Source organism: Ovis canadensis, chromosome 7, assembly GCF_042477335.2.
Source record: "Ovis canadensis isolate MfBH-ARS-UI-01 breed Bighorn chromosome 7, ARS-UI_OviCan_v2, whole genome shotgun sequence".
NCBI classification, from domain to species: Eukaryota; Metazoa; Chordata; class Mammalia; order Artiodactyla; family Bovidae; genus Ovis; species Ovis canadensis.
The window spans coordinates 55330988-55354983 of record NC_091251.1 but is presented as its reverse complement, the minus strand read 5'-3'; the positions used below and the strand labels follow the sequence as shown (position 1 = coordinate 55354983).

The window sequence follows — 23996 nt, the reverse complement described above, 5'->3', positions numbered from 1 at the left end:
TGCAATGGGGATAAAATATTCCACCTTTGTTTTCTCTGAGAATGAATTTTACTTGCCACTGTTTTTGGTAAAAGAAAAAATTTTTTTTCATCATATAAAAGGATCTCTTTGTTTTAAAAGGAACTAAAAAACTGGAGTGTATATTACCTGATGGAACTGGACGGCGTGTCATTCAAAGCAACCTCAACTACCCCTTCAACATTGTGAGCTACGCAGATCACTTCTACCACACCGACTGGAGAAGGTGAGCCTGAAACACTCTGGACAAGCCTGAAAAGGCAAACTGTTCTGGAGGACACAGCACTTGTTGTACCATGTTAGTAAGTGACTTTAGAAATTAAGCCCTATGCTTGAGCTTTTTTTTTTTTTCATTCTTTCTTCATTAGTAGATAATATTCAAGTGTTACTGAAGACTTTTAAAAGCATACTTTTATATCACCCAGAAATTTAATAGCTCTGCCATTTTTAAGTTACATGTGAGCAATACTACTTGGTAATAAACTATCCAAAAAGCAAGGACATTAGTCTGAATCTGATCTTCAGAGAATAAAAAATGACATTATGGACGTATTAGTTGCTCCCTAGGAGAATGAAAAATACTACACCTTACACTAGTTCACCAAGAGGAACTGGGAAACATTAAGTATATGTTCTTCCATTCCACCCCCAGCAATTCTGATTTGCACAGTGGTTCTCAAACTTTAGCATGACATCTGAGTAGGAGCCCAAAGAATCTGTACTGCTATCAAGTTCCCAGATAATATAGATCTGAGGACTACTTTGAGAATCACTGATATAGACGGATCTTCAGAATCCAAGTCAAAAGTTACAGTTAAATTAATTTTAAAAATGTATTTGAGAAGTCTGGCAGAGATTTCGTTTATCGATAAACTGACTTTTTCTACCCCAGTCTTAAATCCTATGAATTCACTCTTCCTTTCTGTTACCAGGGATGGTGTTATAGCAGTCAACAGAGACACCGGCCAGTTTACTGATGAGTATCTCCCAGAGCAGCGATCTCACCTCTATGGGATAACTGCAGTCTACCCCTACTGCCCAGGTAAACAGCTGCTCAGGCAGCTCCTTTTGGATCAGCTGGGTAGAGGAGGATAGATCTAGTAGCTGATCACCCTTGGCCTGCTGCCACCACCAGTGAGAGCCACTCTGAGCTAGAAAAGCTAATGGCTAACACATAGGGGTGACCATTCTGCTCCCTTAAGCCTACCAAGCTTAACTGTATACAAAAAGTGTCAGCCTACCAGAGTATTTCCCCTTTAAAAAGACTTGCTGTTGCAAAGTAGATATAAAATACTCACATATTGTTCCCTCCCTCCACAGGAAGAAAGTAAATATGGACTTGGAATTTACAATTGGAATCTGGACCCTAAAGAACATTTATCAGGAACAAAGGTGAAAGTGAAAAAGGAATTGGTCATTAGAAGTTCCTGGACATACAAGATGAACATTTTCGGTGCAAAAAGACTAAGTATATTTTGTGAAAAGTTTATACCTCAATCTTTACTACTGTATTTTTTAAAAAACAAGTTATTTCAAGATTAAGAAAGGCAACAGAATTTTAATTGTTGCTTATATAAGCAACTTTCCATAAACATTTATATCATATTTAAAAGGTCAAATTCATTCAACTAATAACCAATTAGAGCATGCTGAGATCCTAAATCTGATTTTTGCTTTCTGGACAAGAAATTAAAGCACACGTGATCAGTATAAAAATACAATCCTAAAAGATCATAAACCCTGACATAGTTAAGAGAAGGCTAATGCAGAACTGATGGGAAATAACCAACTTATTTATAGTCTCCCAACAAAAGTTCTAGGGTTTGTTTTTTTTTTTTACCTCTACATCAATGCATTTCTATTTATATTAAAAGGTGCTAGAATGTTTCAATTTGTATTTTCTGATCCTGTAAATCCCTCTATAGGATTACCCACAGAAATTACATTTATATATAAATACCAAAGATGTAACAGTTCTCAAATTTTCTAGATTACTCCAATAAAAATATATTTTTAAGTTTTCCTATGACTTAAGGATTTGTGTTGTCTATAATCAAGTTGCGGGGGTGGGGGCAGGAACCACAAGGGAGAAAGATTACTTTTACAGATACATAAAACAACACACAGTCAAAAAAAAATGGCCTTCCCAACTTTATTAAAGAAAAAGCAATGATGGTAAATCTCTAGAACAGAGTCAATTTTCTGGGATTCTTCCCTTGAAAACATGACATTTCCAAACACATGCCAAAGCGTACATGGTTCCCAGTTGTACTAAGTAGGTGAGAAGCTGAAATCCTAAAGTGTTCATCTTCCAACTTTCCCCAGTCTGTGGTCTGTCTTTGGGTCAGCAATAATCGCCTGAACGGCTACTATGGCTTCATTAATTTTTGTCTGTAGCTCTCTGAGCTCTTCTATGTGCAGCAATCTCAGAATTTGAGCAGCTTCATTAAGAACTGCATCTGTTTCATAAGAAACACTGGATTAATCAGTAACTTTTGCATTTATTCACTTACTTCCCCCAAATAATCACCAAGTCTCTAAAAAGTTTGAATTAAAAATCACTTACCCCCTGTGTCAAAACCAAGAATATGCTTGTCTAAGGCAACAGGCAAACCCTTAAGGAAAAAGGACAAAAATCAGACTATATATAGTTATACATTTCTATTTTCTTACCTCAAACTGAAAAGCAGCTAGCTAGCCTGTTATTTTAGCCCTTTTAGCTGCAGTGGCAAGGTGCCTGAGAATTTTCTCTTACTACCAAAAAAAAAAACAACCCCACCCAAAAAAGGCTTTTTTCCATGTAGTAAGAAGCTAGTTTCGTAACACAATCCAATCCTTAAAACCCAGGCAATATAAAAGCATAGCTCCTTTCTGCAGCAGTGCTATCATTACAGCTATGCAGCAAAGGCTGAACAGGGCTGCTCTGATCCCACTTTAGTGACAGTGAGCAGCCAGTGTACAGAACCAACAGGATCACTTCTATTCATGAGCTTCCTCAACTTTGTTTGAGCATATTGTCTTTATGAACTGTACAAATCTAAAATATACATAACTTTTTTTCTGGTTATGACATCAGATTATATATTACTTAAAAGTTACTTTGAAATGGTCTAGGAAAACGAACAGAATCTAAACCATTTAGTTAACCAGTCAGCACCTGTATCATAATCACCATCTTTGGTATGATGCCAAACCATATAAAGTTCACAATAACTATCAAAAATCAGGAAGGCGGTTTAGACTTTCTGCTAATTATATACTGTATAAAATTATTACCAGTTAACGTCAATACTTTCAATGTTACAAATGCTGAACTGTCACTTCTCACTTCATGCCCCAAATCCGGTGTAATGAATGAGTGCAAACAAGAAACTATAGAACTCTTCCACTGTTACTATTGTAGCACAGTATCTTCTGAGATGACACTGAAGTTAGGATTTATTTGGAACACTGAAAATAAACTGAATTTTACTTGGCAAATAAGAGCAAAGATTATTTGGTTATGGCCTTATCTGTACTGCCTTCCAAACCAAAGGCATAGTTTTGCTGAATGATGATGAATGATTTTATTATGCCAAAACAACTTACTGTTTGTTCTGCAGTGGGGGTGAAATAAGCTGATCTTTAGTTTCCAGTGGCCTGATTCATACATAATTAATAAGCCAATAAAAACCTTTAAAAGAAACTGAGTGTCTTTCAGAGGGGCACTACCCTGCCCTGGCATTAATAACCTTTCAAAACTACCGGGCTTTGATAAAGATGAGGTCAGAGGACAACAGACACTGGGGAATTAGAGGGTGAGGGAGGCATGACCGAAGGACCAGGGTTCAGAATACAGACTGTAACCAAGACATTCATCTATGCAGCAGGAAGGGGCATTATCAGATATCTGCAGCTGCTAACCCGAGGACACTGTCTACACTGACCCATACTCAAGAAGACTTTAGGGACATTTGGATTTTTGGTACAATCCATCGAAAACTACCCTAAAATTATGAACAAGTTACTTTATCATGGTTTATGGTAGGAAATGAGATTTCTCTGAAGAAACAAAAGGGTGAAGATAAAGATTTACGCAGAAAAGGAAAACTAACGAGCAACAAAGAGGAGATGTGTCCTGTTTTCTAGTAGTTAGTCAAAATAACCCAGTAAATTTCACAAGGGTAAGTTCTTTTAAATTAACTGAGTACACACAGTGGTTTTCTACTGGTAGGCTGTAAATGTGCTACTGGTAGCTTCTTAAAAGTAATGAAGTGAGATAAATGTGAAGTTCACTTTTCACTCAAATATGACTGGGTACAATTTGCTTAAGAATCAAATTCAACCCTGCTGAAGTACTTTCTCTGGGCAGTTCTAACACAGAATATCTCAAGCATTGTCAAGCAAAGTTCAAACCCCCCAAAAAACGTTCAGTAATAATTTAGAATTTATTTAGATTAAAAAAAACACAACGTACCTCTTTTGTTTGATTTGCTTTAGCAACTGCATCTTGTGTCAGGCGCTCCTGGACCAAAATGCGAATTGCCTAAAAATTCCCCAAAATATTATTTCTACTTTTTATTGGCTGTTATCTTTTCTTCTCTAAATATATAGAATAAGGATGCTCAATATGATGAAATTAGAAATACCTAATTCAGTACCAAATTGCCAGCAAGTTAAATAAAACAGCTACTGTAATGAAAGTTTTCACTTTTAACATTTAATAATGTGGAATGATGTTCATAACAATTACATTTTTTAATAAGTAATTTGTGTGTGGTAAAAAATTTTAATAAAGAAGGATACACGGTGAAAAAGTAGGTCTCCTTTCTATCCAAGCCTCAGTCATCGTTTCAGAAAACAATTGTTGCTACCAGATCCTTCTACATACTCACACAGTCTCTATCAAATTACAAGCTCACCAGGGATATATGCACATGCGTGTGTTACACACATAATCTTTGACACAAAGAGTAGTGTATAATACTGTCCTTGGGTTCTTCATTATAGTAAAATTTTTTCATATTATTCATAGGACACATTGATTTTTTCATTATCAACACATTTTATCACTGCAGACACAAGTGCATGCATGTACTTGCACACTCGAAAAGATTTTAAGGAATTTTAGTGAATGATAGTGAAAACCCCAAAATAAGTATGAAAGTGTGAAAAATTATTTTTAATAAAAACCTGGAAAAATACATTTGAAAAATAACTAAACCAATCTTAACAGGCACTGCAAATATATTACATAGTCCAGTTGCCAAACAGTTAATGTACTGATTCTCACACCTAGCAAACCTATGAAGATGTCCATATTGTCATGTATTGTTTGCTTCAATTAACTCAAAAGAACAAACATGCAGTTAGGATTAGAATTTTATAGTTTTTGATTGTAACTGACTTATACTTTAGCATCCCAAATACAGTATTTTCCTCTCTCTCTGTTTATGATTAAGGCTGACACCACCACTGTAGAACCATCCCAAAATAATTTCCGTAATTGCCCAAGAAAGGAACAAGCCTTTGAAAGAGCTAAATTTCACTAAAAACAACTTTTGTCTCTTGGCATCCAACTGGAGTTGAGACAATCAAAGTTAACATTCAGATTCAGCAGAATTATACTAATCTAGGAAGAGAATAGTCTTCCCCTTCTTACAACTGTCACTTAATATAATTCTAAAAAGGAGAATAAATTATGGCTTAATCTCTTGTGGGGAGAGTGAGATTAATTTCCTGCAAAGTAGCCTAAAGTAATTTAAAGCTCCTTAATTTCTCATAAAAATCAATAATAATTTCTAAAATAACTTTCAAATCTGGTATCCTAAGGACCACTCCCCTGTCCCTCCCCCACAAGACTATCATAGTTACTCAACATGAATTGTCTGAAGCAAGAGTAGATTTTTCCTCTCAGAAATAAGACATCTTTCAGACCATCAGATTCCCTGATGGAAGGATTGAACTGAATGGCCTATCTAGCATGGGGGGCTTGGAGGACAGAAACATTCATTACTCAAAGAAGTTGGGGGTATATATTTTTGACCAAATGCACCATTTACTAGTTTGGCATTTTCCATGATCTTAATGAATTACAGACCATGAATCTTTAGAAGGACTAATTAAAAAGAGGTGGGATGATAGGAGGAAGACTGGACCGAGTGTCTAGTTTAAGGTCAAGTGTCTAGTTTAAATCCTATCATTTTCTATCTATTATCATTCAGTCTGTTTCTTCATATACATATTTTTAAAAAGATACCAGTTAACTAGCTCTAGGACTGTTGGGAAGACTGCATGAGATCATCTTTGCAAAAGATTTAGCACAGAGGCAGGTACACAGTAAATACTTTGATATTGGTTGTTAGATAATATAAAACCAATGAACTAATTAAATCCGGTTTATGTCCTACATTCCTCCACATTTTACTCATTCAACCACAGATTTAAATATCAATTATTTTTAGAAAATGATGATTTTAAAAATTATATACAAATATATAATTATAAATGAGTTTTTAAAATTGTTACATGTATGAATCAAAAATATGAATCTGACCTTAAGCATTACCAGGTAATCATCATGACGCTGAATCTGAAGAAGGTTAGCCAAAGCCATCACACCAGCCTTAAAATCAGGATTATTTACTATAAAAGATTAAAAATGGAAACTTATAGCTCTGTAAGCATGTAATTACAGACATAAATGTAAGCATATATAACAAAAAAAATCTCAATTTCTAAAATTAATGCTGACAAAAGTAGTATGGGGCATCATCATTAGGTAAATTGATGTGATCAATGGTCTTCTTATTAATTAACCAAAGTGAACAACCCAATAAATGACTAACTTACATGAGGTTTGTCCTGTAACTTTCTCTGCAAGGCCCATTTATGTAGCACTTTTAATTAACTTTTCTCACAAAGCTATTAATTTTAACACACAGATTCCCTTCAAAGGACAGTTTTCCCAAAACCTTTTCTCTGAGCAGCAGCCCTAGAGTGTCCAAGTAGCTTATTAATTCATAAGAGTAACTCATAAATAACAAGTTAACATCAGTCAGCAAAAGAATATTTAACATAACCTAAGTAATTAGAATCATCATACTTTTAAAAGGAGAAAGAACTAAAGACATCTGGGACTTATAAAAATGAAAAAATTTAACACCTGTTTCATAGTCATTAGATTTAATATTTTCTACACCTAGGAAAGCAATCACCACTATGATTAAATACAAATCAAATGCCCAAGTTACTACAGACAGATGAAAGAAAAGCATTTTAAATTTCAGGTATTCAACTATATAAGGGAGAAAGGACACTGTCACAACAATAAAAAACAGCATAGAGAATAAAAAATATGAACACAAATGTCTGTCTGCATGAAACACTCTTAATCTACTAAAACCAAGTAAACCCAAACTTCATTCTAGAAGTAAAAAACATTTAAGAAACCAAAAATGTTGATAATTTTTATGCATTTATAAACTTACCATCCAAATTGATCAGTGGCTCTGCATTTTTAGCTGCATTGTCAGCATTTTTTGTATTATCAGGTACCAAGTCCTTGTTGTATTTTTCAGCTGTAAAGATAGGCAAAAATACAATCTGTAGGACTTCAACTTAAGGTAAAATAAACACTGCTTATTTATTGAATTTAACTAAGCTAAATTGCTTGTAAGCATAGACAACTCATCCATTCAAAATTACTTTTTGCTATTAAAAAACTCTACAAGACAATGCGAGTTTATTTTTTTAATTAAGCTAAAATGATTATCCAACACAAATACCTTTTTATTAATGTTTCTTAAAGTATCTAAATTTTGAGAGAGAGAGTGTGCTTTTCAGCTTCCTCTGAAACTTCGGAGGGGTAGAAGAATGGGAAGTGGGTAAATATAGGTCACATGAGGTTAAATACAAACTCACTAAGAAGTTTCTTACCAAAATTTCTTTTGAATGCTGTATACAGAATCAAAAACTTTGCTTTCTAGAAAAAACAGCACTTCAAATACACCATGATACACAAAGCTAAACTTTTGAGTCTTAAAATACAGAATTCCAAAAATAGATTTTATTAGCTCTACTTGAAAAATAATATTTTAAGATTTTACAAATAAAAATATTTAATAGTAATTCACTAAATTTAATGCCCCCAAAGACATCTTTGGCTACAGTGCTTTTATAATTTGCTTAAAAAAAAAAAAAAGGGAAAATAAAAGCATTAAAATTTAAGTCAGATAGAAATTAGCTGAAAGGAGTCCCCACTAGCCAAATCTGGAACAAACATTTAAATACATGATGACAAATAAGGATTAAAACCCACTGAGTAAAATAAGAATTCACATATCTATACTGATTTGAATAAAAACATACATTGGTAAGAAGGAAACTGCTCTTAAAGGCCTTTCAGTGGAAAGCCAAAAAAAATGGAGAATGATGGAATTAGAAAAATACTTTCTGGCCATCATAATCAATAATAATTGACTCAGGCCAGAATCATCAAATGGATACTAAAGCTAAGGTTTAAGGAGGAAAAGCACAGAGAAATCATCTCAAAGTATCTCTTTTCCAAGATATGTATCTAAGGAATTTCAGTGACTAGGACTCTGGTCTTCCACTGCAGAGGGCATGGGGTTTGATGAACCAAGGTCTTGCATCCTGTGAGGTGCAGTCAAAAAGAAAAAAATAAGACACATATTTATCGCAAAGGGGAAAACAGTAACTTTACACTGAGAAGTTTACCGAAGTGATCAGCAAAATGACTAACATTTAGGTATATCACTAACACATGCATCCTAATATAAGGTACTTAACAAGAATGCAACATAACTTGTATTATTCTTAATAAAACTACAAACTCTCAACCCAACCACGAGGAACCATCAGACAGACCCAAACTGAAGGACATTCTACAAAATAAATGTCACTGTCCTAAAGCACAAAGACTGAGTAAATCGTTCCAGAGTGTAGGAGAATGAACACAAGAGATGAACGAGAATGAACAAAACACACAATCCAGGATTGCTCTGGAGGTTTTTATTCGCTTGTTTTTGCCGTAGAGAACATTACTGAGACAAACACTGAAATGTGAGTAATACCTACAGACAACAGCAGAGAATCAAAGTTAATCTCCTGATTATGATAAGCATACTGCAGCTATGTAAGACAATGACTTTTTCTTTTAGGAAATGTGCATTTAAGTACTTAAAAGAGAAATCATCTACAATTTAGTGTCAGATGGTTTAGAAAAAAATTAGGAGTACGTGAATACACAGAAAAGGATAAGGCAAATGAAGTAAAATGTTAATAACGCCTGCAGAATTTGAGTATGTAATAATTCTTTTTATTATTCCTGCAACATATCTGTAAATTTTAAATTATCAAAAAAAGTTAGAAGAACTTAAGTTAGCTTTTAACCACCTTAATTGACAAGCAAGCTAAAGGCTTTACAAAATATTATGGCATAAATAATAAAAATTCATAATTTATCAAAAATAAAAATTTTAAATAACTTAAAAGTCAAGAAGAATGAACTCACCAACGTAAAGCCATAAGAGAGCAACAGTGCCCCCTACTGATAAGGGGCAGTGTTTCAGATACAAACTCAGCTTTTTTACACATTAAAAGAAACCATGCTGTCACTGAGAAATACCTGTACTTACGTTAATATACTGCACTTACCAAGGATTTATTAAAATTGATAAGCACATCTATTGTACACAAGAAATTACACCAGGCACTGTGGCAGAGAGAATCATGACTGCTCCCTCCCCACAAAAGATGGCCATACTGCAATCCCTAGAAGTTATGAATATGGTATCTTATGTGGCAGAAAGGACTGTGTGGGTGTGCCTGAATTAAGGACCTTGAAACTGGGGGTGGCGGGTTACCCTGGATTATCTAGGTGGGCACGATGAAATCACAGCATCCTTAGAAGAGGGAGGCAGGAAGGTCAGAGTCAGAGGAGAGGTGACAATGAAAGCAGAATTACAGAGATTAGAACTTGCTGTGCAGCTAGACTCGAAGACAAAGGGAGCAGAAAGCAGGCAGCCTCCGGAAGACGGAAAAGACAAAGAAATGAATCCTCCCCTAGAGCCTCCAAAACAAACCAGCCCTGTCGACAAACTGACTTTAGTCCTGATACAGGTGTTGGACTTCTGACCTCCAAAACTGTAAGATACTGTCTTTTAAATCACTGAGTTCATGGCAATATGTTACAGCAGCAACAGGAAATTAACAGAGGTACCATGTAGAAAACAAGGCTGAGTATCAGCTTACAATTTAGTGAGGCCAGTAAGACGAGCAAAATGGAAAGTGAAAATGATCTAAAAAGGTATTGAGGTAAAAGTCATGAAAGTTAAGAAGTATCATTGCTGCTAGCTGGCATTTGAGCTGGATCTTACAAGGACAGACAGACTGAAATGGCATATTAGCCAAGGGAAAAGTGAAAGCAAAGAAAGAAGGGGGAAAAAAGGAGATGGAAAGAGGAAACAGCATTACTGCAGTTTGGCTGGGGTGGCAAGTATATGAATACTAGTTTAAAGGCTTTGAATATCATGCTAAGGAGCCTGGAATTCCTTCTGTAGAAAATGGGAAAGCAATGGTGTTTGTGAACATATAAAAGGAACTATTCTTTGGAGACAAAGTGTAGCATCCTATAACATTTATGTTTAAAAAATTAGCTTGCTGGGGGCATGTGGATGAAAACAGAGGGTGACACAGATGGGAGACTACTATGAAAGGTGTTACGATAATCTCAGGAGAAAGGGACAAGAGCTAGAATTAGGGTGACAGCAGTGGAGATGCAGAATGAAAGATACAGCAGACAAAGGAAAAGATGGATGGGAAGAAAAGAGGGCCAAAGACGCTGAAACCAAACCTGGAGCATTTCTCGCAACCTACTCCAGGATTCTTGCCTAGGAAATTCCATGGACAGAGGAGCCTGGTGGGCTACAGTCCATGGATTCCCAAAGAGTCAGACATGACTTAAAGACTAAACAACAAAAGGCATTAAAAAGGCTTCAAAAGCAAATGATTAAGACTGGAACTGATAGTCGCAAGAAAGAGAACAACATAAATGCAGAAGATGGAGATAAAATAAGATAATCGGATCTTACATTTAGATGTTAACAGGCCTTTCAAAATGAAATGGCCTAATGAGAGAAAATGGTTTATTGGAAAACTATTTTCATAATAAGTACTAATATTCAAAATCTTCCAATGATATCAGTCTCTGTAATAAAATAATGTTAAACATGAATAATAAATATATTTTGGCTTATTGTGCATATCTGCATTAGATGTATATTTCAGTCTCTAGTGAAACTGGCTGCTGCAACCAAGACTTGAAATCCTATCAATTCTGGGACAGTAGCAAAAAGTGAACTTGAAGGCTAAGGTCCAGACTGTGCCAAGCCGGCAAATTCACTGAAGTGATGTGACTTTGTGAGAGGACATCACCTTCAAATTCTAAAAAAGAAAATCCAGAATGACTACAAACAAAAAGTAAAATTTTAATCAGATACTGCAAAGTGAGATGAGGATGTACAAAACTTAAAATGAATCAAAGGTAAAACAATCTAAGACAAACGGGCAAGTTCCCTACATTTTTAACCCCCTTTCCCACCCTTTCTCTCTAAAACAATATATTCCCCACAAAACATACCATTATCTCCATACTCAAGTCTAACAGCTAAGCCAAGAAGCCAGTCAATTGCTTCCTGTCGATCTTGAATCTTGAAAGGACAGTTAACATCTCTGAGATACTGTGAAGGAAAAAGAAAATTGCTTCATTGTTACTATAAAGTCACAAAATAAAACACAGTAGAATTAAGAGACCTGAGTTTGTATCTCTTAAGAATTTCTTGCAACATTTATATTACTAAACCTTTGATGCAATTATATAACCCATTTAAGCATATACTACTTAGGAAAAAAATTAAGTACTTCCATCATGGTTTATGAAAGTTTTACTTTTGCAGATTGCAGACAGGGTATCACTGATCTAGGATAACTTCATTTTGTAGATGAGAAAACCAAAGCCTATAGGTCAACACTTCCTGACAGTTACACAACTGAAATCAGGGACCTGAATCTAAACCATATGATTCTAGGTCTCAATACACAGAGTAGTTAAATAAAAATATGTATCAAAAAACAAAACCCAATTATTATCTAAACCTTAGCTTTCATATTTTGGAACGCTTCCAACAGAGTAAGCTATGTGACACACTGGTGTTTTGAATAAACATCAGAAGCAATATATTCAAATGAGCATGTCCTTAAAGTAAATATCTCAGGAGCTTAAAATCTAATCCCACAACAATGCTATAACTCAAACCTTCTGGAAATCCTTTGGTGGATACCTAATGAATCAGCACTTTTTAACCATAACTTATTTTCTAACCAAAAATGTTATTCACCTGCTTTTATAAAAAAAAAAAGGCACCTCATTCACAAGATTTAGTCATGATACAAAAAGCAAACCCACCTTCAAAGTATAAAAAAACTGCCAATATTCAAAATAAGTCTCTTGATCTAAAAGTAATTCCAAAAGAAGTTCTAAATATGCTTTAAGCAATGACATCATCATTCCAAAGAGAGTTCCAATATATTTATCTTTAGGTTGTACTACTTTACTGTCATTTCTGGGTCTTTTTCATTGGAAAGTTTATTATTCTTCAACACCCTCCACATGTGGAACTCTGTATCGTCTTGTACACAAGTAGACCAGTAAGTAAAATGTGATAAAAGCAAATATAAAATTCTAATAATGTATTTCAAAGTCTTAACAAGTCTGTCAAAAATTTCAAAATATAATTTTGAAGGGTAAAGGAAAATGATCTAGTGGTACCAGTATTAGTAGCAGAAGCAGGAATATCAACAAACATATAGCACTTGCGATGGGCCAGGCACCTCTGTGACAGGCTGAAGGTATATTTCATTAACAATATGCCACTCCTGAGATAAGATACCACTGTTATCCCCATTTATTGATAAAAATCTAGAGCCACAGAAAGGTTAATAAACTTACTCACTGTCACAGAGATAGTATGTAACTTACATAGTTCTCTAGTCCACAAAAGGAGAAAGTTAGCTACCTAAACACTCTGCTCCAGTCAATGAAAAATTAAATCATTTTCAAATTTTTTTTTAAAATATAAATTTATTTATTTTAATTGGAGGTTATTACTTTACAGTATGTATTGGTTTTGCCATACATCATCATTTTCAAATTCTTAAAGGAAAAGATCTCATCAAAGTAACAGAGCTGATAAAATGTTTAATATAATGACACTGTAAAATGTAATTTTTATTCTAATTTGAAAAAAACTGTTTTCTGCAAAAATGTTACTAAAATTAAACTAGGTCAATGAAAAAGTTATTCCACCCACAAAAATAAGATAATACCGTTTTTTAAAAAGTATTATTTCTATAGTACACAACAAAGGAGAACTGTGTATATTAAATATAAGCAAACACAAGAGAACCTTAGTTTACAATCATGTTAATAATGTCTTATTTTAATATAATACTATTTCTGCTACATTTTTAATGTAATGTAAAAAATCTTATTTTGGCCATTTTTACTATTTATATAATATGTATCACTGTTTAATTAAGAAGTCTCTTTGTTTTTTGGACTACACTATTTCTTTTGAGTGTCTAACTGTGCCATTACTTTTATTAGTTAATAGTTTATAAAGCTTGTTTTCAATGGGCAGCCTGCTAGTCAGGTACAGGGCCCTAGAGGATTTGAATAAATTTTGCTATAGGGAAAATGCAGAAATGAATACTGACATATCAATCACTCATTTATATTCAGAACATATATGTATACAAATACACACTTATAAATATATATTTTCATGAAAGAAACATCCTTCTGTTGAATGTCAGGCACTCATCTAAGTACTGGGGATAAAGGCCTGCTCTCCAGATACATTACCTTAATGCTGACAGTTTCGAGAAGCTAGGGATTGGTTGGGAAAGCTGAGGAGTGGCAACACTAGTCCAGTCATATCACCTAAAACTGTGAGAGCTCCCTAGTTCGATCAAGATCAAACTCTTTATCCCCTATACCCCTGCCCCCACCCTCATGCCTGATGGTTCACCATACTATTTCTATCTAATACTGAATGCTTGGTAGGAAGAGAGAATATGCTTTAAAAATATGGTTTAAAAAAAAAATTCCATCCCTGAAATCAAGCTTTTCTAACACTGATTATTATTATTATTATTATTGTTTGGAGTATAATTGCTTTACAATGTTGTGTTAGTTTCTGCTGTCAATGACTTACTTATGCCTGTGTATGTGTGTGTATATCTCCTCCCTCTTAGACCTCCCTCCTACCCGACCCCCCATTCCACTCATCCCCCATCTAGGTCATCATAGAGCACCGAGCTGAGCTCCCTGCACTATATACACTGACTTCCCAGTATCTACTTTACACACGGCAGTGTATATATGTCAATCCTAATCTTCCAGTCTGTCCCACCCTCTCTTTCCCCTGCTGTATTCAAGTGTTTTTTAAGTCTGCATCTCTCTTCCCGCCCTGCAAATAAAACATCCGTTTTATTCAGCTATATTATTTTAAAAGAAAAATTATATTATTTTAAAAGCTGTCTTCATAGACAAGCTCTTGGTATATTTTACTTTCTAATTCATTACCTGTTCAAAGAACTTGGGCCAGTCACTGCTGTGGATGTTTCTTAAGTTACCTCTGTCTTCAATTTTATAGTGTCTGATTTTCTGGTCTTCAAGCCAAACAATGAAGTTTCTAAATTCTGTTTCATCTGTAATAAAAACACCATAGAAATCACAAGAAAGTGAAAGCTGCTCAGTCGTGTCTGAATCTTTGCCACCCCATGAACTATATACAGTCCACAGAATTCTCCAGGTCAGAATACTGGAAGAGGTAGCCTTTCCCTTTTCCAGGAGATCTTCCCAACCCAAGGATCGAACCCAGGGTTCCCCGCATTGTAAGCAGATTCTTTCCCAGCTGAGCCACAAGGGAAGCCCCTGAGAAGCACTAGGTAAAACACTTCCTTCTCCACAAACAGTCTTGTGGAATTTTTTTTTTTAACTGCAAAATCATAAATCACTTGAGCTGCTTGAAGTAGGAGTTGAATGTACAGACTTTGAATTAACTTCTGTTCATATTCTGGCCCAAATTCAAATTCTGGCTCCAGAAATTTAGTGGTTGTGTGAACCTGGGCTAATTAAATTTTCTGTGCCTCAGATTCTTGAGTTACAAAATGGGGACTTACCTCATAGGCTTGTTATGAAAGATTTAATAAAATAACAATAAAAACAGTGCCTGGCACACAATTTTGCTACTTAAGTGTCAGTTATTATTTCAGTTCCTGTGAGGAAAAGGGGGAGAATGGACTGTGCAAGGTTAAATTAATAGCAACAATAAAGTACAAGAAATTAAATGGCGATCACAACAAGGATACCGACTATCACTGTCATTTGCTATTAAGGACATTAAACACTTTCATGAAATAGTGTGCATGTGGTTTCATTTAATCCTTCCATATGCTTTTGAGGTAAGTAATATCCCCATTTTACCAGTGAAAAAGTTGAGGCTCAAAGTTTCAAAACCATATCTAAGCTCTATTCCTACTGAACCTTTTTTGTTAAATAAAAGGCAAAGCAGAAAAACAAGATTCTGTAAGATGACATGCTTCTACAGGAGATGACAAAACACTGTCATCCTGCTTGGAAATCATCTTCAATTTTCAAGTTCAAGCTTGAGTTCAAATTCCAGCTTCCCCAAGTCTTGAGAATACACAATGGTCTTAACATCCCAGGTGTTACTTGATCCCTTTCAAACTTAATCTACCACAGGCCAAGAATTCTAGAAGAAAATAAGTAGTGGTGGGCGACAGGTGAGTAGCAGTGGGTAGCAATCTTAATACTTTCTACAGTTTCAAGCTGTGAAATCCCAAACACCTTTGTATTTACAATTCAACCGCCCCGCTCATCTATTAACTCCCCCCCCAACAATCCCCACACTGTAATTAGCTCGTTAATACACGCGCTCACCCCAACACTGTCTTGGACTTCATTTTTGTCTTGGGCTCAAACTACTGGATGGGTTCTAACTGCCCTTATTCCTAATCCCTCCCCTCCTTAGTTCCCTGAACGAGTCTTCAAGTTACTCGGTTTTTCTCTTCGAATTCCAGCACTGTGCCGACCCCAGCAGGTGCTCAGGGTATCGCCCAATCACCCGTGAAACACGGGGCTGAAGGGCTAAGTTAAAAAGCGAAGACTTTCCTTCTAGAGTGCTGAGGACGCGGGCGAGGGCTGTGGGGGTGGTGTCTGGAGTTCAGCAAGTGCAGAAAGTGGCGATGCCGAGGCAAGAGTGGGTAGCGGAGAAGGAAGGATGGGAGAAAGCAGAGGTATTCGGGGCCGGGAGGAGAGGGGCGCCGGGGAGACAAGGCCGCGGACGGTCCGGGTGGAGAGCCCAGGAGCCGGCGCTGAGAAAGCGGCGGCCGGCCGGTCACGGACGCGCTGCGGGCCCGGGGCCGCCGCCTCACCTTTGCAGTTAAAGCCGGCAGGGTTGTGGTAGTCAAGGGCCGTCAACTTGCGTCGGAACATGGTCCCCGCTGCTCGCTTCGGTCCCCCGGGATGCGGCCGGGAGAGGCGAGGCGAGGCAAGGCAAGGAGAAGCAGGAGGCGCAAACACGGGTGACGCGACGAGAAGGCGGGCGGGCACCGGGAGCTCCGAAATGACGGCGGCCTTAGCCAATCGTGGCTTAGGAACGGCAGCCGCCGGACAATGCCCACCAATCGCGGCTCTGGCTGGGGAGGCGGGGCCACGTCGGGGCACGTCGACGCTTAAATAAACTTTATTGTCAGCTTTCTAGTTGTACAATAGGCAGAGAGCAACTGAGAAACATAGTTACCGCTTGCTTTCTTCGCGGTCTTGATAACAGCACGCAAAGAACAGTATCCTTAGAATTTCTGCTATGGGCCATACCTCTTATTGGACCATACAAACTGTTTAGTATTTTCAGTGTATTCATTCATTCATTCATTTAATTATATGCCTCCTACATAATAGGTGCTCTTCTAACAAGGCTAATACAAAGACTTTTAGCGAGGTCCGTTTATGACTGGGCCTTCCCTCCTGGCTCAGTCGGGAAAGAATCTGCCTGCAATGTGGGAGACCTGGCTTCGATTCCTGGGTCGGGAAGATCCCCTGGAGAAGGAAATGGCAACCCACTCCAGTATTCTTGCCTGGAGAATCCCATGGATGGAGGAGCCTGGTAGGCTACAGACCACTGGGTCACAAAGAGTCGGACACGACTGAGTGACTTCACTCACTCAAACCACCACTTTATGACTCCTTCGGCTTCCCAGGTGGCGCTAGTGGTAGAAGAACCCGCCTGCCAATGCAAGAGACCTGGGTTTGATCCCTGGGTTGGGAAGATCCCCTGAAGAAGAAAATGGCAACCCACTCCAGTATTCTTGCCTGGAAAATTCCATGCACTGGCGGGCTACAGTCTGTAGGGTCGCAAAGAGTCGGACACGACTGAAGCGACTGAGTATGCATACACATGACTTGTTAGGAGTGGTCCATAGATAAACATACAACTATAATACTACGTGATAGTTCCTGACATGTCTAGCAACCATGAAATTTTGAAGCCAGAAACCTGGACTTACCCTTTACTCCCTCTGACTGCAGTTACAACATCCAGTAGCTCCTTGATTCCTGCTGTTTCTGCCTCTCAAATTCCTCACCTCTTCCCAACCTCACTGTTGCTACCTCAAATCAGGGATTCATAATTTTTGCTTGCTCTAATTATCTGATTTCTTAGAGCCAGTTTTGCCTTCTCCAGCCCACTCCCCCACACAGCAATGATAGTGATTTTGTAAAATAAAAACCTCCAAAAACAAAAACCTGTCCATAACAGTTTAATGCTTAGTATCTTTCAGTGGGTCCTCATTGCCTTCTAGCAATCATCAAAACTCCTTATCATATTTAAGATCCTTCCTGATTCAGTCCCCATCTGCTTTCAGATACTGGACAGACAACAGTGAGCCAGAGAGACCAAGCCTCTACTTTTATGAAGTTTATAAGCCCTAGAGGGAAGAAAAGCAATAAACAGACAAACAAGCTTAAATTATGACTTGAAGGTGGTAAGTTCACCATGCAGTCAAAAGGGTAACTTGTCTTGAGGGAAGAGGATATACAAAGGCAAGGCATGGCCCAGGGGAGCTAGAACTTTTGGGAGTTGGAGGGTAGGACAGAATGACAGCTGATGAGACTTGGACAGAGGCAAGGACCTGATCAAGAAGGATCTTTCATGCCATGCTACTGGGAACTATTGAAGTTCTTGGGGGGTAAGCCAATTATATAAATTTCATTTCAACAGATTATAATTAAACACTGTGTTAGCATTTGTGGGGCCTACAAATGAGTTAGATATTTTCAGGAAGTTCAAGTTCAGTTCAGTTCAGTTCAATCACTCAGTCATGTTCGACTCTTTGCGACCCCGTGAATCGCAGCATGCCAGGCCTCCCTGTCCATCACCATCTCCCAGAGTTCACTCAGACTCACGTCCATCGAGTCCGTGATGCCATCCAGCCATCTCATCCTCTGTCATCCCCTTCTCCTCCTGCCCCCAATCCCTCCCAGCATCAGAGTCTTTTCCAGTGAGTCAACTCTTTGCGTGAGGTAGCCAAAGTACTGGAGCTTCAGCTTTATCATCATCCTTTCCAAAGAAATCGCAGGGTTGATCTCCTTCAGAATGGACTGGTTGAATTTCCTTGCAGTCCAAGGGACTCTCAAGAGTCTTCTCCAACACCACAGTTCAAAAGCATCAATTCTTCGGCACTCAGCCTTCTTCAGAGTCCAACTCTCACATCCATACATGACCACAGGAAAAACCATAGCCTTGACTAGATGGACCTTTGTTGGCAAAGTAATGTCTCTGCTTTTGAATATGCTATCTAGGTTGGTCATAACTTTTCTTCCAAGGAGTAAGTGTCTTTTAATTTCATGGCTGCAGTCACCATCTGCAGTGATTTTGGAGCCCCCAAAAATAAAGTCTGACACTGTTTCCACTGTTTCCCCATCTATTTCCCATGAAGTGACGGGACCGGATGCCATGATCTTCATTTTCTGAATGCTTTAAGCCAACTTCTTCACTCTCCTCTTTCACTTTCATCAAGAGGCTTTTTAGCTCCTCTTCACTTTCTGCCATAAGGATGGGGTCATCTGCATATCTGAGGTTATTGATATTTCTCCCGGCAATCTTGATCCCAGCTTGTGCTTCTTCCAGTCCAGAGTTTCTCATGATGTACTCTGCATATAAGTTAAATAAGCAGGGTGACAATATACAGCCTTGACATACTCCTTTTCCTATTTGGAACCAGTCTGTTGTTCCATGTCCAGTTCTAACTGTTGTTTCCTGACCTGCATAGAGGTTTCTTAAGAGGCAGGTTAGGTGGTCTGGTATTCCCATCTCTCTCAGAATTTTCCACAGTTTATTGTGATCCACACAGTCAAAGGCTTTGGCATAGTCAATAAAGCAGAAATAGATGTTTTTCTGGAACTCTCTTGCTTTTTCCATGATCCAGCGGATGTTGGCAATTTGATCTCTGGTTCCTCTGCCTTTTCTAAAACCAGCTTAAACATCAGGAAGTTCACAGTTCACGTATTGCTGAAGCCTGGCTTGGAGAATTTTGAGCATTACTGTACTAGCATGTGAGATGAATGCAATTGTGCAGTAGTTTGAGCATTCTTTGGCATTGCCTTTCTTTGGGATTGGAATGAAAACTGATCTTTTCCAGTCCTGTGGCCACTGCTGAGTTTTCCAAATTTGTTGGCATATTGAGTGCAGCACTTTCACAGCATCATCTTTCAGGATTTGAAACAGCTCAACTGGAATTCCATCACCTCCACTAGCTTTGTTTGTAGTGATGCTTTCTAAGGCCCACTTGACTTCACTTTCCAAGATGTCTGGCTCTAGATTAGTGATCACATCATCATGATTATCTGGGTCGTGAAGATCTTTTTTGTACAGTTCTGTGTATTCTTGCCACCTCTTCTTAATATCTTCTGCTTTTGTAAGGTCCATACCATTTCTGTCCTTTATCGAGCCCATCTTTGCATGAAATGTTCCCTTGGGATCTCTAATTTCCTTGAAGAGATCTCTAGTCTTTCCCATTCTGTTGTTCTCCTCTATGTCTTTGCATTGATCACTGAAGAAGGCTTTCTTATCTCTTCTTGCTATTCTTTGGAACTCTGCATTTAGATGCTTGTATCTTTCCTTTTCTCCTTTGCTTTTCGCCTCTCTTCTTTTCACAGCTATTTGTAAGGGCTCCCCAGACAGCCATTTTGCTTTTTTGCATTTCTTTTCCATGGGGATGGTCTTGATCCCTGTCTCCTGTACAATGTCACGAACCTCATTCCATAGTTCACCAGGCACTCTATCTATCAGATCTAGGCCCTTAAATCTATTCCTCATTTCCACTGTATAATCATAAGGGATTTGATTTAGGTCATACCTGAATGGTTTAGCGGTTTTCCCTACTTTCTTCAATTTGAGTCTGAATTTGGTAATAAGGAGTTCATGATCTGAGCCACAGTCAGCTCCTGGTCTTGTTTTTGTTGACTGTATAGAGCTTCTCCATCTTTGGCTGCAAAGAATATAATCAATCTGATTTCGGTGTTGACAGAATGTGGTCCACTGGAGAAGGGAATGACAAGCCACTTCAGTATTCTTGCCTTGAGAACCCTATGAACGGTATGAAAAGGCAAAATGATAGGATACCAAAAGAGGAACTCCCCAAGTCATTAGGTACCCAATATGCTACTGGAGATCAGTGGAGAAATAACTCCAGAAAGAATGAAGGGATGGAGCCAAAGCCAAAGCAATACCCAGTTGTGGATGTGACTAGTGATAGAAGCAAGATTCGATGCTGTAAAGAGCAATATTGCATAGGAACCTGGAATGTCAGGTCCATGAATCAAGGCAAATTGGAAGTGGTCAAACGAGATGGAAAGGGTGAACATCGACATTCTAGGAATCAGCGAACTAAAATGGACTGGAATGGGTGAATTTAACTCAGGTGACCATTATATCTACTACTGCGGGCAGGAATCCCTCAGAAGAAATGGAGTAGCCATCATGGTTAACAAAAGAGTCTGAAATGCAGTACTTGGATGCAGTCTCAAAAACGACAGAATGATCTCTGTTCGTCTCCAAGGCAAACCATTCAATATCACAGTTATCCAAGTCTATGCCCCAACCGGTAACACTGAAGAAACTGAAGTTGAACAGTTTTATGAAGACCTACAAGACCTTTTAGAACTAACACCCAAAAAAGATGTCCTTTTCATTACAGGGGACTGGAATGCAAAAGTAGGAAGTCAAGAAACACCTGGAGTAACAGGCAAATTTGGCCTTGGAATGCGGAATGAAGCGGGGCAAAGACTAATAGAGTTTTGCCAAGAAAATGCACTGGTCATAGCAAACACCCTCTTCCAACAACACAAGAGAAGACTCTACACATGGAAGTTCAAGTATAAAAGCAAAAGTATGCATGTAAATAAGTGCTTATGATCTAGAGTTATAAAGTGATACATTTTGAGAAGTGCAAAGCGTGCTATCAGGTCAGAATACAGCTTTAAGGAGGAACTGTGAAAAAATCTATATTTTCCAAATAAGATGTTTACTGAGTAAATCAGGAAAATTACCTCCAAGTGTTTTGCCTCAAACAAAATTTGATCAGAGTTGTGGCCCTAGTCACACACTGTGGTTTATACTAATTGTATAATTAATGAGGTACCAGCCAAAAATTAAGAAAAATGACCAGAACCCATAAACAAAGGGAAAATAATAAAGGAATGCTTAATGCAACTACAGATAGTGTATTTCTTTAAAGAGTGAGGATAAGCAGCTTTTAAATTTTGCTTTTTGGAATTGACTCCTTAGTGCAAAACACTAAGTTTTTTGCTCCTGACCATGTCTCTCTATTTCAGGCCCAAAGTTATCAGCCACCTGAAACTCCCTGGTCATCACCCCCAGGTGTGAGAAGGTTGGAAGAGGATTCAGACACACAGAATGCTGCAGGAACCACCAGACTCAAGCAGGGGCTAAAACTAATCATGGAAAAGAAGTATAGAAGATTATAAGCATTCAACTTTTTTATTTACAAAAATTTGTCTTTTCTTCCCCCCTGCATTTGAAGGAGTCCTTTGGCCTATAGTGTCCAACAGGAAGTAAATCTTGGACAATTCCATTTCTGAAAATTAAGTCCTTTATGTACATCAAGAAGGAGAAATTGACTATTTTTTTTAAATCAAATGACCTGAACCCCAATCTAATAGTTGGCCAAGGGGTTGATAGGTCATTAATCCATCTGTTTAATTATTCAACAAACTTCTTCAATCTTGCCTGCATGCCCGGAAGTCTTTTAGGCACTTTCACACAAAAACCTCTGCCCTCTGAGAGCCTGCCATCTGGCAAGGGAAGATGAACTATATGATTATAAATAAGTAAATTATTTCATGTTTTAGGAGGTGATAAATTCTATGGGGTAGTCATAATCAGATAAGGGGAATAAGGAGGAGAGATGGGGATGGCAGGGGCAGTGGGAAATGATACAGGTAGCATTTTTCAAGAGGATGGTCAGGTTAGGCCTCACAGAGAAGGTAAAATGTAGGGACTTGGTGGTCCAGTGGCTAGGACTCTATGCTTCCAATGTAGGGGCCCTGGGTTTGATCCGTGATCAGGGAACTAGATCACACACACCCCAGTCAAGAATTCACATGCCACAACTAAAGATCCTAAGTACCACAACTAAGACCTGGTGTAGCCAAATAAATAAATATGAGAGAAAAAAAAAGAAGGTAAAATGTAGAGACCTAAGAAGGCAAGGGAGTTAGCCACATAAATACACAGGGTTAAGACTGTTCTAGACAGAGTACTCAGTACACATGAGGGATAAGGAAGGTTTATATATTTTTAAATAGTTGAAAAATCAAAAGAAGATTATTTCATGACACATGGCAATTATATGAAATTCAAATTTTGTGTCCCTAAATAGAGTGGTATTGGAACATAGTCACAACCATGTGCTCACTGACTGCTCTGGTGCTAAAGGGTAGAGTTGAATGCTGGTGACAGGGACCACATGGCTCATGAAGCCTGGAGTATCTGTGAGAGTTTGCATGGTTTCAGAAATGCAGAGGTGGAAATTTCAATATTATTACCAGGCCAACTCACTATCAAGTAAAACAACAAATCAGAGATACAGGTTACTCTTTGAAGGTTATTTTCATGATTTGCAACATTTTTAAAAAAGTCTTAGCAGATTTACTAGACCTCTTTGTTCAAATTATTCTTCCAAAAACAATAAACAGAACAAATTAATAACACTTCTACAGAAGTCTCTATTGTCTAGAAAGACAAGTTTGATATTCTAATGAATGCTATCAATTTAATGCCCCATTAAATTAGATCTCGTTTTAAAACAAATTGTAAATACAGAGAGTCTTTCTTCTTCCTTGGAGATAGGACATCTTTATTCCTTTTTTTTTTTTTGGAAGGTCAGGCTCTGGAATTTCATGATTTAGCATTAAAAGCAAAAAGCAGGCCTATGAAGCTCAATTTTAATGGTAGAAATGGAATAGGAATGAATAGGAATTTCCTTAGCCATCTAGGGAGCATGAAGTATCCACCTTTCACATTTGATGCTCAGGAGAAAACCTTGCCTGGCAATGAAAACAACGTGAAGAAAACAGAACCAAGAGGTGGAGAAAGACAATTTCTGAAAATGTCTTACTTTTCATATATGTGAGCCCATATATTCCTTTGGGTCCTTGAACCAGCTAGGGTTGGGGTTTTTTCACTTACAAATGAAATAGTCCTAACATGAGGACAGATACCAGAGAGAGGGTTGAAAGAAACAGTCCAGAGTTGGTGGGACTCAGCATGGGATGAAAAGGGGATGGCTTAAAGGAGACCTCAGGAATGTCA

General features: G+C 37.7%; 2 protein-coding genes across 2 annotated transcripts in view; one reads left to right on the top strand and one right to left on the bottom strand.

The window, feature by feature from the left end:
• The window catches only part of NID2 (nidogen 2), an 84174-nt gene extending 82134 nt beyond the window's left edge, over positions 1–2040 (top strand). Inside the window, exons 18-20 of the mRNA XM_069596180.1 lie at positions 121–244; positions 951–1060; positions 1339–2040. Of these exons, the coding sequence (XP_069452281.1) occupies positions 121–244; positions 951–1060; positions 1339–1349 (245 nt within the window). The 3' untranslated portion in view covers positions 1350–2040. The remainder of the gene's footprint in view (positions 1–120; positions 245–950; positions 1061–1338) is intronic.
• Positions 2041–2156: 116 nt separating this feature from the next.
• On the bottom strand, positions 2157–16810 carry RTRAF (RNA transcription, translation and transport factor). The gene is made up of 8 exons (XM_069596182.1): positions 16540–16810; positions 14666–14790; positions 11660–11759; positions 7488–7577; positions 6554–6642; positions 4475–4543; positions 2585–2633; positions 2157–2477 (listed from the first exon to the last, which is right to left on the bottom strand). Exons 1-8 carry the CDS (start codon positions 16598–16600, stop codon positions 2323–2325), a joined length of 738 nt encoding a protein of 245 aa, XP_069452283.1. The 5' UTR covers positions 16601–16810; the 3' UTR covers positions 2157–2322.
• Between the last annotated feature and the right edge of the window lie 7186 nt (positions 16811–23996).